Source organism: Primulina tabacum, chromosome 10, assembly GCF_025594145.1.
Source record: "Primulina tabacum isolate GXHZ01 chromosome 10, ASM2559414v2, whole genome shotgun sequence".
Taxonomy (NCBI): Eukaryota; Viridiplantae; Streptophyta; class Magnoliopsida; order Lamiales; family Gesneriaceae; genus Primulina; species Primulina tabacum.
Window position 1 is genome coordinate 32,462,416 of NC_134559.1, and position 17,837 is coordinate 32,480,252.

Below are 17,837 nucleotides of genomic sequence, written 5' to 3' on the forward strand. Positions count from 1 at the left end.
TAACCTTTTACAAGAACACCGCTCTGATACCAACTCTAACGTACCGTAATTTGATATACTTGAAATTTGCTGAAAAAATAAAAATTTTCTTAAACACCAAATGGACTTTCAATTTTCGTTAATAAATCAATTGTTCGTCCAAAAATATTTGCGATAAAAGAGATCACCAATAAACTTTGCTAAAGAAAAATACTTGTTTAAAACATTGTAAACAAAACGTGAAATTAGAGTAGTTGAAACATTGCATGAAAACTTAAAAACGTGTGCGGTCCTCGGGTTTAGCCTCCTACTCAGTCCAAGCCGGTTCACTGGTCCCCACCTCTCGTCTCCTCAAAGTGATCCTCACCTGCATCGACCAAGTCTAATGAGTCTAAAGACTCAACATGTATAAACTGGGAATAACAAATAATACGTAATAAAGCCACATGCATCTTTAAAATAGATCGTACATACTTGAAACTTGAACTTGCAAACAAAAGCTTGAACGTACATACATATCATAGACGTGCCATCAACGTAAAACTTTTCTTAAATATGCTTGCGTCGTACATACTTGATCAAACATAAACTTCATCATTTTGCGTAGAGATATGTTTCAAAGCAAGTGGCCCATACATAAATACACCTGATCAGAGTAAACAACATTACTGGGCTGACAAGGAAGATTCACTGCCACATACATGAGATCTCCGTTCATGCTTTAACGGGTGGATTGGTCCCTGGTCATGCATTACCGCTTTCAAATCCTAATCTAAACCCAGTCATGCTTTACTGGGGTGGATTGTTCCCTGTCATGCTTTGCCGTTTTTCAATCTCATACATAATTTTGGTCACAAGACATTTAGCATACCTCAAAAACTTGAAATATTTTCTTTTGCACTTCGAACATACTTACTTACTTGGCGTTGAGGGAATCGTTGGATCTCGCTTGGGGCCACTGCTGCATATACTAACATGAGTTCAAATACTTACCTTGCATAACTTAGACATAATAACCATGCTCACCCCCAAACTTGGTCATTTCCCTACTACGTTCTAAATTTATCGTGTCATGACCTTGATTAATCATCGCACTAACCGAAGACCTCGAACCCCAAATCAAACAATATATTAATCCTCAAATATGTAAGACACGGACCTCGTGCACCCCTTTGGGTCCGAGTCCGAGTCGGGGTCCGGGTCCGGGTCCGTTTAGGTACTCTATCTTCACTCTACAGAAATAACCAAGGCACGGACCTCGTGTAAGGGTCTGTCTACAGGTCCGTGTACCTACTGGATTTTGTCACCTCGAAGAAATGAAGGCGCGGACCCCGTGCCAGGGTCCGTGTACCTACTGTGAACGAAAACGAACGGGAATTCTTATACTCATGGCTTATTCCTCCTAACTTGATCATATCGACCGAGAACCGACACCTCGAGACCCATCCTAGGATACCATGGCACTGAATCGAGCCTATACCGAAGCCCCAAAACAATTACGCATCACCAACAACGCAAAAATCCGTGAACACGACAATTGACACCAAAGGCATTCCTACGACTTCTAATTCCACCCGGTGCCTAAAGACACGAAACGAAACACCAACAATCATCCCAACATCATTCTCGACATACCTAAACACAGCAGCGATCACTCGTCGACCCCCAACGAAGCCTGCAACAATAAAACTTCAAGAATACATCAAGAACATATTTTTCGGAAAAATGCAGTTTGATCAGTCCCATGAAAATTGCCATAACTCACTCAATTCTTATCCAAATATTTCGAATTTTATATCAAATCGAAGGTATCAAAAAGTTCTATATTTCATATGGTGAAAGTGTTTCCAGAAAATCGACCTAAAAGTCGCAGTACTCGAAAATACTGTAAAAACGAATTTCTGAGATCTAAAAACATTGCATAAATCGATCAAACAATTCTCTGCTCAAACTATTTACATCACACATGGATTTTTACGCATAAAAACATTACAACACATAATATGACTACATCGACGAAGGAAAACAGAATATACATGCCTTTTGATGATTTGAAATACCAAAACGACGATACCGAAGCGGGAAGGAAGCGAGGGTTGATCCGGGACGATCGTGGAACGATTTTCTTGCAACGAAATCAACGAAAACTTGCTGGTAAAACTCAGAGGGAGGGGCGGCTGCTCTAGAGACAAGAACCCTAGCTTTTCTTTTGCTCTCCAAAAATTTGAAGTGAGATGGAATGAAGTGTGTGTGCTGAGTATGTGTAAAAACATGTAAGTGTGTGTGGGTGTGTGTAACGTGTGTGTGTGTGTGATCAATTAGGGGTAGGGTACTAAATTAATAATTTAGAAATGTTAAATAAAAGTTAATCCACACTAACTTCTACCAGTCCCATTATTAAAATAAAATGCTTAATTGCTACTTCTTTAAAAGTTTAAAAATCATAAAATCACCTAATAAATTAAAATAGGCTTTAAAAATACTAAAACTTAATAAATCATTTAAAATACCCCATTCTTAACTTAAAATAAAATGCCACATTTTAAAATTGACATAATCGTCGCCGGTCTCTTTTCCTCGATCCCGCATCGAATAATCGCCTGAAACATGAAACTCAATAAAACATTTAACGTGCATCACATAACCGTTAATAATTTAAAATAAGGCAAATCAAATAGATCATGCATCTCTATATATCATTTTAACTTAAATAAACAATTTGACAATTTAACAAATGCATGGGTTTTACGTGTACTGAATTTGGGCTCTACAGCCTTTGTGATTAAACGCTCATAAAATCCAATAAACGGGGCAAAGAACGAACACTAGAGGGACGGGTTAACGTTTCCACTGAATTTTATTTGAACATATGATGCCAACATGCTGCTGTGGTTACGTGAGAGCTGTGGCTGCTGATGGAGTGTGGGGAATAGGGTTAGGCGTGAGGCTTAGGTAAAAATATGACCTAGGCTTTGAAATAATAAAGTGTAGTGGGTTTGGCCCAAAAATATACTAAAACAATCCCATTAAGCCCAATAACATGCACGTAAATATTTTGTTTTTGTACCTTTTCAAAAATATTGCCCGAGCCCTCAAAGGTCTTCTATTTTGTAAAAATCGACTACCGATTTAAAATATGACTCGATGTATAATAATTTCATAAAGAGCCCATTTTCAAAAAAGGCAATATAAATATGTCATATTAAATAATTGAAAATAATTATTTAATAAAAACATTTTCCTTAAATGTCTCCGGTCTCCGTTCCTCGGTCGAGTATCGAATATTGTCAAAAGCCCTAATTTATGCAATTTTAGTAAACCATGCAGTAAAACACATAATCATGTCTTAAACATGCATTTAATAAATTTAAACTAATTAAATAAGCATTTTTGTAATACTCCAGATTTTCATGCAGTCAGGTTACGCCGTTTGAATTTTAAGACCTCACAATTCGTCCCCCTTAACTATAATTTCGTCTTTGAAACTTAAAACTTACGGAAAAGCTCTGTGTAGTGAATCCTCATTTCAGTCTCAGTTTCCCAAATAGCTTCATTCTCAAAATGATTTAGCCACTTGACTTTGAACATTTGGATCACTTTGTTCCAGAGTCTCATTTCCTGTCTATCCAAAATCTGAGTAGGTCTTTCCTCAAAAGTCAGGTTCGGTGTCAACTGCAGAGGATCATAACTTAGCACATGTGAAGGATTCGACATGTACTTTCGCAGCATCGAGATGTGGAACACATTATGTACTCCAGCCAGATTCGACGATAATGCAACTCTTTAAGCTAATGTCCCAACTCTCTTGAGAATCTCAAATGGTCCTATGAATCTAGGATTGATTTTACCTTTCTTGCAAAATCTCATTACACCCTTCATAGGTGAAACTTTCACGAATACGTGGTCACCCACTGCAACTCTCGATCTCCACATTGATTATCTGCATAACTCTTCTTTCGACTATGAGCAGTCTTCATCCTATTCTGAATCTTGACTACTAGCTCTGCGGTGTGTCTGACAATGTATGGGCCCAACTCTGCTCTTTCACCTACCTAATCCCAATAAATCGATGACTGACACTTCTTTCCATAAAGTGTTTCGTATGGAGCCAAAGCTATAGATGCCTGATGGCTATTGTTGTATGTGAACTAGCAGCTGCCTTGGAAATCGATCAGACAAGCCTTGGATAGATCCTCCAAAATCTGAATAACTTTCTCAGACTGACTGTCGGTCTGAGGACGGAAAGCAATACTGATTAGAAACTTTGAACCCAATGCCTAGTGTAGACTCTTCCAGAAATTAGATGTAAACCTTGGTTCTCTGTCTGAAACAATAGACACTAGGATCCCATGCAATCTGACTATCTCTTTGATGTACAGCTCCACATACTGAGTCATGCTGAAGGTCTTCTTAATCGATAGAAAATGTGTTGATTTCGTAATCCGATCGACTATCACTCAAATGACATTAAATCCCCAAACTGTCCTTGGTAGCTCTGTCACAAAATCAATAGTGATGTTTTTTCATTTCAACTCGGTGATAGGGAGTGGCTTAAGCTTTCCTGCAGGTCTCTGATACTCCACCTTAACCTGCTAACATGTCAAACACTCAGACACAAAATGCAAAATATCTCACTTCATGTCCGGCCACCAATACAAGGACTGCAAATCTTATATATATTCGTACTCACTAAATGGATAGAGTACGGGGTACTGTGAGATTCTTTCATAATGTATTCCCTCAGTGAATTTCTGATAGAAACCCATAGTTGGTCACAGTAACGGACAGTGTCATCCTCGACATAGTACAATCTCAGACCCTTGGACTTGTCACTCAGTCTCCAGTACTGCAACTGCTCATCAAAAGACTGACCTGCTCGAATCCTGTCACTCAGTGTCGACAGAACTGTCAGGGTAGAAAGATTTAGGAGTATCACTCCTAGAATACAATACAAGCTCGAATCTTTGAATTTCTGCTTGCAAAGTTCTTTGAACTGACAACTGAACTATCACTTCATTCTTCCTACTCAAAGAAACTGCGACCACATTAACCTTCCTCGGGTGATAGATAATTTCGCATTCATAAACCTTAATCAGCTCTAACCATCTCCTTTGCCTCATATTCAGCTCTTTCTGGGTGAAAAATACTTCAAACTTTTATGATTTGTGAAAGTTTTGAACTTCTCCCCAAATAAGTAGTGCCTTCAGATCTTCAGTGTAAAAAATACTGTTGGAAGCTCGAGATCATAAGTAGGATAGCTCTTCTCATGCACCTTCAAATTTCTAGACGCATAGCCTATCACTCTATCATGAGCATCAGAACTGCGCCCAAACCAAGCTTCGAAGCATCTGTGTATAACACATACTCTCCTTGTCCTGATGGGATCGCTAGAACTGGCGCTGAAATCAAAGCTTGCTTCAGCTTCTCAAAATTCTCTCTAAGCTCTGATCCCCAAATGAACTTGTCATTTTTCTTCGTCAAGGCGGTCATGGGTACCACAATAGTCGAGAAGCCCTGAATAAATTTCCTGTAGTACCCAGCTAGACCCAAGAAACTGCGGATCTCTGTCACATTCTTAGGCACTGGCCAATCTCTGACTACCTCGACCTTGCTGGGATCAACTTTGACTCCATCTCTGGAAATAATGTGTCCTAAGAACGCCACTCTCTCGAGTCAGAACTCGTATTTGCTGAACTTTGCATATAATTATGTGTCTTTCAATGTCTACAGTGTTGTTCTCAAGTGCTGATTGTGTACCTCCCTGCTCTTCGAGTAGATCAGTATATCATCTATAAATACTATGACAAACTGATCCAAATACGGCTGAAATACGTGATTCATGAGATCCATGAAGATCGTTGGAGCGTTAGTCAACCCAAAAGACATCACCATAAACTTGTAGTGCCCATATCGAGTTCTAAAATCCGTCTTGTGAACATCTGTCTCTCTCACTTTCAGCTGGTGATATCCCAATTAAGATCTATCTTCGAAAACATTGATGCTACATGCAGCTGATCAAAAAAGTCTTTGATTATAGGCAGGGGATACTTATTCTTGTCGGTGACTCTTTTCAGCTCTCTATAATCAATGCAGAGTTGCATTCTGCCGTTCTTCATCTTCCCAAATAAAACTGGTGCGCCCCGTGGAGAAGAACTCGGGTGAATAAAACCCTTGTCCAACAACTCCTGAATCTGATCTTTCAATACTTTTATCTCTGCAGGTGCTAGAAGATAGGATGCCTTGGAGATTGGCACTATACTCGGCATCAACTCAATAGATATATCAACCTCTCTGTTTGGTGGAATGCCAGAAACGTCATCAGGAAAGACTCTAGGAAAAAGTATCTGACAACCTCGACATCCTCTAGTCTTTGACCGACTGTCTCAGATACTGACACAATGCTCGCCAGAAAATGCTTGGCAGCCTGTCTTCATAAGTTTCCTTGCACAAATGCAGGAAATAATATGCGGCATCTGCTTGTTCCTCGCTGCCTCAAAAACAAAAGATTTCCGCTAGTTGGTCGAACTGACACTGACATCTGCCGGAAATCTATTGAAGCTCTATTCGAAGATAGCAAATCCATGCCAAGAATGATGTTTATCTCAGGCATTGGTAGTTCAATCAAATCTTCCTTTACAACGTTCTTCTGCAATCGAACTCCAAACTTTTCACTATCTTCGAAGTAAACATCTGATCACCAGAAGGAATTGAAACTCTAAAGCCAAATCCATGTTTTCTGGTATCATTTCCAGTCGTTTTACCAATGTCTCATATATAAATGAATGTGTAGCTCCTGAATATAGCAGTATATATGTAGTTAAACTTAAATTAGATATACTTCCTGCGTCAAAAAATACCATCAAAATCGTTCGAGCCTAATAAATTCAAGAAATTCTAACAACCATAACACATACTTCTCGGAAATTACTCAAATTTATTCAAAAAAATTCCGAAATTACACAATGCCCAAGTACTAGAATTGCATTTCGTTCCCAATGTTCTCGAATTTATCCAATTCTAACCCCAACTTTTTTGAATTATTGCAAAAAGGCCCTTAATAAATTTTCATTCTCTCAATTTGGGCCTATAGTTTTTGAAATTCACATGTTTGGCCCTGAAATTAATGAAATTCCCAAAACAATCCCTGCATTTCTCGGATTTTGCAAGTTAGTCACTGAATTTTCGAAAATTATAGATTTCACCCTTGGAATTTTGGTCACCTCAAATTCAGTCCTTGGACTAGCTAAAATTACAGTTAATTGAAATTCTCGTCTTTATGCGTTTTAATCCTTAAAAAAATTTCGGTTAATTGAAATTCCACCCTCAAAATTCTTAAATTAATTCAATTCGACCCTTAAACAAAATAAAGTTTACATTTTATGCCCAAATTGTCTAATATTCAATATCATCCCTTAAATCTATCTAATTAGATACATAGGTAGCTCCTGAATCTAGCAGTACATAGGTAGTTACAATTAAAATAGATATCCTTCCTGCGTCAAAAAATACCATCAAAATCGTTCGAGCCTAATAAATTCAAGAAATTCTAACAACCATAACACATACTTCTCGGAAAGTTACTCAAATTTATTCAAAAAAATTCCGAAATTACACAATGCCCAAGTACTAGAATTGCATTTCGTTCCCAATGTTCTCGAATTTATCCAATTCTAACCCCAACTTTTTGAATTATTGCAGAAAGGCCCTTAATAAATTTTGATTTTCTCAATTTGGGCCTATAGTTTTTGAAATTCACAGGTTTGGCCCTGAAATTAATGAAATTCACAAAACATTCCCTGCATTTCTCGGATTTTGCAAGTTAGTCACTGAATTTTCGAAAATTAAAGATTTCACCCTTGGAATTTTTGTCACCTCAAATTCAGTCCTTGAACTAGCTAAAATTACAGTATAACCCTTGAAATTCTCGGCTTTAGCGTTTTAATCCTTAAAAAAATTTCGGTTAATCGAAATTCTCGGTTTTATGAGTTTTAATCCTTCAAAAAATTTCGGTTAATTGAAATTCCACCCTCAAAATTCTTAAATTAATTCAATTCGACCCTTAAACAAAATAAAGTTTACATTTTATACCCAAATTGTCTAATATTCAATATCATCCCTTAAATCTATCTAATTAGATACATAGGTAGCTCCTGAATCTAGCAGTACATAGGTAGTTACACTTAAAATAGATATCCTTCCTGCGTCAAAAAATACCATCAAAATCGTTCGAGCCTAATAAATTCAAGAAATTCTAACAACCATAACACATACTTCTCGGAAAGTTACTAAAATTTATTCAAAAACATTCCGAAATTACACAATGCCCAAGTACTAGAATTGCATTTCGTTCCCAATGTTCTCGAATTTATCCAATTCTAACCCCAACTTTTTGAATTATTGCAAAAAGGCCCTTAATAAATTTTCATTTTCTCAATTTGGGCCTATAGTTTTTGAAATTCACAGGTTTGGACCTGAAATTAATTAGATTCACAAAACAATCCCTGCATTTCTCGGATTTTGCAAGTTAGTCACTGAATTTTCGAAAATTATAGATTTCACCCTTGGAATTATGGTCACCTCAAATTCAGTCCTTGGACTAGCTAAAATTACAGTATAACCCTCGAAATTCTCGGCTTTATGCATTTTAATCCTTAAAAAAATTTCGGTTAATTGAAATTCCACCCTCAAAATTCTTAAATTAATTCAATTCGACCCTTAAACAAAATAAAGTTTACATTTTATACCAAAATTGTCTAATATTCAATATCATCCCTTAAATCTATCTAATTAGAACACACAATCTATTTTCTTCTAAGTTCTTCATTATCAAAGCAATTCTACTAACCAACTCAACATTTCATGCAATTCAAGTTATATAAAATGTTAACTAAATAGGTTACCAATAATCAATGTCGTGTCTGGCTCCACTTCTGTTTCTTCAGCTTGCATCACATAGGCCCTGCAAGTAGTGGTTCCCTTGTTCCTTGGGCAATCAGCAACCTTGTGACCCTCTTCCTTGCAGATGAAGCACTTAACTGTTCCCCACATGCATTTGCCATAATGGAAAAGGTTGCATTGTTTACAAGGATGCCTCTCCTCGGGCTTGGAGGTACCTGAGTTCTGATGGGACTTCTGCTGCCCCGGCCTCTTAAACTCGCCTGGGGGCTTCTGCTACCCCTAATTTCTGAGAGGCCCTGAGAACTGTTTCTTGTTGGGCTGTGAACTCTGCTGAGATGCTGTCTCCTCCTCTGCATTTTCACATCAATGTCCCTCAGTGCTTGCTCCGCCTGATAGGTGCAAGCAATGGCAGCCTCGTAATATAACTGCCTCATCAGCATAACATCCCTCCGGATCTTAGGTCTAAGGCCATCCATGAAGTGCCTTAGCTTCTCCGCAGCGTCTCTCGCAATAAAGGGCAAAAAGTGGCGACCCCTATCAAACTTCCGGATGAACTTTGCAACAGACGAGTCCAACTGTTGGAGACTCAAGAACTCTCTAGTCAGATGCCACCTGACTTCTGCAGTAAAATACTTTCCGTATATGATGTCCTAGAACTGGTTCCATGTGAGAGTAGCTAGATTCACATCATGCGCTGCTCCTTCCCACCACAAAGACGCGTCGTCTCGCAGCATGTAGGTGGCACATCTACCCTGTCAGAATCCCCCATGTCTAAAAATCGAAAGTGCAGCTCTAGGGACCTGATCCAACCCTCAACCACAAAAAGGTCGGTGGTGCCACTGAACTCCTTCAGATTCAGCCTCCTGAAATGTTCATACATATCGGAATGTTGTCTAGGAGCCTGCTAAGCTCGCTCCATCAGCTGTGCTATCCCTTCCAAAACTCGGGTAGCAGGATCTCCTGGTTGTGATGGTTGAAAATCTCTATCACCTCTAGGAGTGCCATCCTGTCTGTCAGTACTAGGAGCTCGTCTGGGAGGCATATTATTTGAATACGGTCCAAATTTTAAATGTAACCAACGTGCAATTCAATCTAGCTTTTAAATAACTTAACCTCTAAACATATAAACATATCAACATGTACTTAAACATAATAATCATATAAAATGGAATATGAACAAGATAAACAAGCGAACAAAAGCATTAATGTTAATCTTTACATCACTACTTGCAAGTGAAAAAGTTTATTCTTAATAGAAATCTTGTGAGCATTGCTTACTTTCCTTCTAAATTGTCGACTCGGGAATATTGAATCTATCTGAAGGTCCAAGTAACTTGTTGACCTTTACGATGGAAGCTAAGAATTATATAGAAGTCAGTTGAAGTGAATGGAATAGAAATATCAGCACCAACAACGAAAGAACACGAATTCTGACTCTCGAATCGTTTAAAAAGGAATCTATTCATCCAGTGCTGATAGGAATGCTTTGGCATGTCTATCCATTTACCAACATAAGTATCCTTGATCCTGATCAGTTGTTGCTTCCTAATAATTTCCTTCAACTCTGACATCACTTTTTCCAAATATATAGCTAGGCAGCGGAGCATCATGAAAAAATTACCTTGCCACTAGTCAACAAATCAACATAATCAAATATTTTCTTTTCAATAGACAATATTAATATTTACAAAATAGAGAAAATTTTAAATTTATCAAATTATAAAAGATATATTAACAAGAAAAATCAAATTTCGGAAGAATAAAAAGACAAAGACAAATAAATCAAAATGGAGAGCTTCATTTACAATGCAAACAGAAAATAATTGAACAAGCAATTTCATGACAATTTCCCAAAAAAAAAAAGAAAAAGAAGGAAAAACTGGATTTAACATACTCCAGAAACTCGTTAAATTCCACAAGCATTACAGTATAGTAGAAAATCTTACAAACATAAACCAGATAAAATATTCCAAAACAGACACATAAAAAATCGGGAACAAAATTAAAAATAAAAGATAAAAAAGAATCTTTTTACCATCTACTAATTAACATACAAATAATATTGAAGTATTTCAAATAAAGAATATATTGCATTTGAAAACAGGAAAAAATAATTTCTATCAAATTAAAGAACAAAAACCTAAAAATAAGGGATGACCGATTTAAAATCAACAAATTTAACATAAAAATATGAAATTAAGAATAATTATTCAAAAAATGTCAAAACATAATAAAATAAAAGAACAAATAGTGTTAACGACCTAAGAAGCAACAAAATATACAACAAAACCTTAAAATAGTCAAAATATCAAAAATTGGGATTTCAAAATTGAGGACAAAAATCAACAACAAAACACTCAAGACCTTCTTTAATCGAAAAACCCGCATTTAGTCTTGTTTACAAGGAACATAGAATTATGGAAGGGAAAAAATTGTAACGTCCGAAAAACCAATATACGTAAACTGCATGCATGCAAAATTATTTTAATTTTTTAATTGTTTTAATTAATTGATTTTAAATGCTTGCATTATATTTATTATATGATTAAAAGTATGATTGCATGATTAAATGATAATATGACATGATTAAATGAAATTATGGATTTTACCCGAATATTCGATAATAGGCAGAGGAAAGGAGACCGGTGACGACCAAGACAAGAATATGTATTTTCATTAAATAATGGCAAGACTTCCTAATATAATTTAAAAATTATTTAAGTTTTCTAAAAATATTAAAGTTCGCATTATTTCACGTGTCGAGCTCGATTTTTCCCGGGAAGCCGGTTTTGGGCGAACAAGGAGTTTTAATTGATCAAAAATATTATTTTTAGGAAACTAATTTTATAAACTTTTATATTTTAATTAATTAAGTGTTATTGGTACCAATTTAATTAATTTAAGTAGGCCCAATTGTCCTTTAGCTTGCAAGTCCAAAATCAAAGTCAATTAGCTGGTCAATTAATTATAAATAAGAACATAGGGCTTCTTCCGCCCCATAATCTACATGTTTTAGCCAAAAAACACACTCACACACACAAGGATTTTCGAGAATTAGGTTGGGATGAAGGCTAGGGTTCTTCGTCGTCCGGTTGTCCATCTCCGCACCCTCACCAACGATCGAATAATCGAGCGCTATAAACGTAAAGACATATTTCCTAAACCTTTTTAAAACATAATACAAATCATAATATGCGTGTTTAATTGTTTATGCATGAAAAATATGAGTTTTGGATTATTTTTCCGGTAGATCGTATATTTTCAAAAATGCGACAATTTTATGTTATTATGAAAAACGTTTTTGAATCCGACGGACACGCTGCCAATACATGATAAAAATATGAATGAAACATGAACGAAACATGATAAATATTGAAGAAATACCAAGCTGGAACCATATGTATCATTCAAGAAGGAACTGTGGGTATTTTGGTTGCACTTGAGTCATGTGGCTCATTTGTACTAGCATGGCTAGGACTCCTTGCTCACAGCTTTGGAGGAGTCCGTGGAGCAAGGACTCCTCGCGCGAGCAAGGGAGGGCAGCAGCGACCATGGGGGCTCGGTGCTGGGGCTGGGTGGCTCAGGGTAGGTCCATCAGGGTCAGAGGAAGAGAGGCAGGGCTCGGGCCAGGTGTTGGTGCGGCTGAGTTCACTGCTGGCTCGACTGGAAGTAGAAAAACGTGAAGAGGTTCGCTGGTTGGGTTCCAGGGACTGGGCTAGTCCAGGTTGGGTTTGGGCGTTGTCCAGGTATTGTTAGGATCAGGTTGGCTCGGTGGTGGCTCGGCTAGAAGTATCGTAGGTTGGCTAGGAGTCTTAGGCGCGAGTAGCATGTTGGTGCGCAGATTGTGTGCCTTCAGGCAGGGCTTTTGCGTGGGTTAGGAGCTGGTCCGAGGGCTTGGGCTGCTCTGGGATGAGGTTGGGCGTGGTCCAGGGTAAGTGAGGGTCCGAGATGGTCTCTGGTTAAGTGGCTGGAAGAGTCCTAGTGTCTCTAGGATTCTTGGGCGTGAGATGCAACCAGCGTGCAGCAAGTGGGTTCTGTTCAAGAGAGTTGGAGTGAGCTAGGCGTTTGTTCTATAGGCTGGGATTTGTCATAAGGGTGCCAAGGTGGGTTGGCTAGGGTTTGGCTTGAGGTGGCTCGGGCGTGGCTCAAGTATTTTAGGAGATGACTCGGTGTGTCCTTACGTGTGTCAAAAACGAGATTGAAAGGAAAAAATTTTGAACCATGGGTCCACGGGCGTGGCTCATGATTTGGAAAGGTAGAATATGTAATAAAAATATTATGTTTAAAATTTGGGATCAAAATAATGAGTTTTGGATTTATTCGAGATTTAATCGCCTCACGAAACGTTAATTAATAAATTAATTGAAAATCCTAGTTTTAAGCTTAATAAAATTATGAAAAATTATATTCAAGCTTAAATAATTATTTAAGGTAAGCCCATGTCATTAAAAGTGAGAAAAAGATAAATTCAAGAATTTTTACGTCCAGGGGCGTAACGGTAATTTTACACTTACGAAAATACATAAATGCTTGGCAGCGTACCAAAAGATAATAATGCTTATAAAATGATATTATATGATTTAAAATGATGATTTGATGATAATATGTATTTTTATTATTTATGGTAAATCTGTTCAATTTCTACTATTTAAAAATGTTATTTTTGGAAAGCTGTGTTATTTTATTATTTTTAAAGAAAAAAAATATTTTGAGGGATGTGAATTGATTGTGACTTATGATATATGATTTGTGGGGGATCCGTTAATGTGAGGACGATGAACTTACGATTTTGTGGGGCTGTCGTGAGGGGAAAAGGCCCAGAGGGAGCCCATTTACGGGAAAAGGCTTCAGATGGAGCCTTTATGTTTCCGCACTCGCTAAATAGATTTATGATTTAATGATTTATGTTAATAATTTTTATTAGAGATAATTTTTATGCTTTATTTTATGGTTAGTTGATCTTTTTAAAGGTCAATTTAGGAGTTTGGGTTAGTCGATGATTTAGGATTTATTTTATGCACTTGAGATTTCATATGTTAATTTATTATTGATTGTTAGAAATGCTAAGTTATTTATTGTAAAATTTTCGAGTTTATGCGATTAAAAAAAAAGTCGAGGTCGTTTAAAAAAAACCTTCAAGGATATTATTTTCCTATTTCTTCTTCACTTTTCCAGATTTAGATGCCTTAGAAGAGCCGACAAATGCACTTTGTTGGAACATTTTAAGTTTTAGAGTTTGAAAAAAATTGATTATCTAACAGATAATTATATTACCTAATTCAAGAAGAAAAATTTTATTTTCATAAGAAGAAGTTTTCTGAGAAGCCTAGCTGATTACCAAGCCAGACTGATAAAGCGTAAGAATGATACTGATAGCCAAACCAATTCAAGGTTGACTAATGAAGCCCAACTGATAGCCTATCAAGTTGATCAGTAAGTCAAAATCCATACATTTCCTGAAAAATTAGTATTATCACTGATTAAGGTCCAGAGCACAACTGAAATAGCAGATAAATTTTTTCGTACCAAAAGTCATTGAACCTTAACAGAATGTCAAGTTTCGGGGTAATACCATAACATGTCAGAAATACAATGACATGGCAACAACGACATCTGTATTTGAAAAAGGATATATTATTTTGAAAAGGTTATTGTTGCAGATTAAGCTATAAATAAATCTATTGACTAAGCTCTGAAGGTTACCCAATTACATCATCTATCTCTGGATTATTGAAAATAAACCGATCTTCTTTGAAGAAGATTTCCGTGAGCGAAACTGAAAAAGTCAGAACATGCTGATAAATCATTATCTGATCATTGTAATGATCAAATTTGTGCTTAAAATTTCTCTTTGAAATCTGTGTAATTGAGAGTAAAAAAAAGTCTTACTGCTCAAAGTTATACTTAAAATTTTATTTAGACCATGTTAAGTCCTACTGAAGTGGGTGATTTTAAATTTCTTATAATTAACAAAGTCTTTTTATTGCAAATCTTACGTGAGGAAGAAGGGATGACTGACATAGGAGTTATTGAAATCTTCGAATATCCAGAAACAACCTTGTCCTTACTGACATTTCAGTCTACCTACATTTCTACTATCCACCAAACCCCAACTAATTTGCTTAACAAGCCATTTGTTGAATCAGTTTAAGTAAGTCTATGTCTGCACAATTCATATTGATTGACATACTAAGAACTCAACAGAAAAGAACAAAATTTCAGTGTTACTAACCCAATAAAAAAACTTTTGAGATAAATTTATTCACCCCCTCTAACTTTATTTTCGTTCCTAACAAGTGATATCAGAGAGGTTTATTTTTGTCTCTGAAAATAATATTCTAAATGGTATCAGTTAGCAAGATCTCAATGTACTCTAAAGAAGATTTTGATTACTCAAAGATCATAATGCAGACTCATCTAGCTGCTCAAGACAGTAATATGTTGTATGTCATCATAGACGGACCAAAGAGGATCACAAAAGCAAACACTGTTATTGTCATATATGATGGTGCTCCTTAGATGATTGAAAAACCAAGGATGGAATGGACTAGCGAGGAAAAAAAGAAGGCAAATCTAGACAATGTTGCCAATGAAATATTATACGAAACTTTGGACAATAATACTTTCTGCAAGATCAAAATATGTCTCACTGCCAAAGATATATAGGATAAATTGATAGAATTATGCGAATGTAATGATAAAAAAGGAGAATAAACCGTATATGGCAATCCAAAAATTAGATAGTATCAAGATGAAGGATGGAGAATCCCTGTCGAACTTCGATGAAAGAGTGAACAATATTATTATTGAAATATCTACTCATGGCAAGGAATATGGCATGTGAGAAATATCCTTGAAAATTCTGAAGGCACTCTCAAGAGAATAAGATGTCAAAACAATGGCTATGCGAGAATCAAAAGACCTTAAAAAAATTGAACTCCATGATCTGTTTGCAGAATTTAAAGCACAAGAATTCAAATTGGAAACAAGAACTAATGGTGAATTTTCAATCAAGCTAACAAAAGCTCTAGCTGCTACGACTACCAAACAAGGAGCCTCAAAACATAATTCAACTGAGCAACTGAGTAGTGATCCAATGTCAAAGTTTGTGAAGAAATTTTGAAAGTTCTTAAGAAAGAATCTGATAACTTTCAAAGACCAAGAAGACGCAATCATCACGAGAAATATCCCATCAGTGAATACAACACGTGTTTCAACTGTGGGAAAGCCAGACAATTCATAGCCGACCGTCCCAAGCTAAAGAAGGATTAGAGAAGGCCAACTGAAAATAAGGCCGGTTTCATGAAAAGAAGATTTAGATTGATTTTTGTGCATAAATTTATTGAACTACGTGCAAAATAGAGACATGTCCTCGTTGCTTATTTGCTCAACAAACTTCTTTCTTGAAGTTTATTGAGATGTAGATGGTTCTTCTTAGTCCAAATTTCGAGTTTGAACTTGTAGGCTTTGAGATCTGCAAACAAGCCATGCAACTCTAGCTTGTTTAGATCCTTGGATTCCCTAATTGCTTCGATATTTACGTCTCATTCTTTGGGAAATTTTTGCATTACCTTGAAGGAAATTTTTTCACGACTAGAATATTCGTTACCTATTGATTCAAGTTAAGCAATGATACAACTAAACTGTTCATCAAACTCATTGAGAGCTTTTTCAGGCTTCATCTTGGCACTATAGAACTTTTTAATGACCACAGTTAGCTTGTTCTCCTTTGTCCTTTCCTTTCGAATTTCAGTAAATTTATCCATATTTCATTAGCTGTAGAACAAGTTTTAATTTTACTAAACATATTTTTATCAATAGTTTTATAAAGGATAGTTATGACAACTTTGTCAAGATTGACCTTCTTCTTATCCTCGGTGGTCTACTCAAACCGGTGCTTCTTCACCATCTGTGGAGCACCCTCAGATATTTCTATGAGTATATTTGTCTTTAGGATCTTCATTGGTCCTTCATTGATGACATACCACATGACAATATCATGTGGAGATAAGTATGCATGCATATGAAATTTTCAGTCATCATAATATTATTTAGAAAATATTGGAATCTTATTGAAAGGAGCCATTACAGTATATGTATATCATAGGTCGAGAAAAACTCACTCTGATATCACTTGTTAGGATCCAGTTAGAGTCTTGAGGGGTATGAATAAAATATTTTAAAAATTTTCTCTAAACTCTATCTAATAATGCGACTAGTTTCGATATTGTTAGCTATACAAGACCTAATTTTTCTCAACATTTTAAAAGACCAAACATTTGTGTGGAAAATGCTCAATATTATATACTCAATTAAGCGGATTAATAAAATAAATAACTGCGATAAGGAAATGACACATGTATTTTTTTGGATGTTTGGAAACTCAAACTTCTACGTTATCCCTTCTTCTATTAAGAAGGATTTCACTAAAATTATTTGGTTTTACAACATTTTATAACAACCCACTTCCATGTTAGGACTTATCTACTGCTTAAGTTGAAACTCAAATTATTTTCACAAACAGTTGAGACATGCAGTCTTGCAACCACTACAACACTAATGAGGTAAGCTAATGAATCCTCTGATTCAAGCTTCTGAAAACTCCTCAAACGATCTTGACAAGAAACGGTCGAGTGATTTGATTGAAGCCCTTGATTATCCTTGAAGATCTGATGAATGTTCTTTGATGAGTGGGTTGTTGAGCAATATATATTTGGTTTTATTAAGAGTGCTCATAAATCTTTTTAGACAATGCTTCAAGTGTGTAAAATCTTGTAGTTGTTCTCTTTCTCTCCCATTGGAATTCTCTACATATAGTACTTATTGTATATTTTCATTCAACGTTTGACTATAGCTCAATAAATGTGCATTAATGCAATAGTACTGCTATTTCCTTCCTTTTTTTGATTTATCGTACACTTTATGTGAAGATCCAAAATTTTACTATACAAAAAGACAAA

At 36.1% G+C, this 17,837-nt stretch overlaps 1 protein-coding gene across 1 annotated transcript; it reads right to left on the minus strand.

The window, feature by feature from the left end:
* Nucleotides 1-4,502: 4,502 nt before the first annotated feature.
* On the minus strand, nt 4,503-5,469 carry LOC142505038 (uncharacterized). The gene is made up of 5 exons (XM_075617863.1): nt 5,345-5,469; nt 5,207-5,300; nt 4,978-5,111; nt 4,670-4,862; nt 4,503-4,568 (listed from the first exon to the last, which is right to left on the minus strand). Exons 1-5 carry the CDS (start codon nt 5,467-5,469, stop codon nt 4,503-4,505), a joined length of 612 nt encoding a protein of 203 aa, XP_075473978.1.
* Nucleotides 5,470-17,837: the final 12,368 nt, after the last annotated feature.

Bases quoted from the DNA above. Each gene is read 5' to 3' on its own strand.
- LOC142505038 (XM_075617863.1), bottom strand. From the start codon at position 5,469: ATGACCGCCTTGACGAAGAAAAATGACAAGTTCATTTGGGGATCAGAG. The intron at 4,863-4,977 runs GTCAGTTCAAAG...ACTGAGTGACAG, and splicing joins AATGAAGTGATAGTTCAGTT to GATTCGAGCAGGTCAGTCTT. The intron at 4,569-4,669 runs GTGAGTACGAAT...ACATGTTAGCAG, and splicing joins CCCCGTACTCTATCCATTTA to GTTAAGGTGGAGTATCAGAG.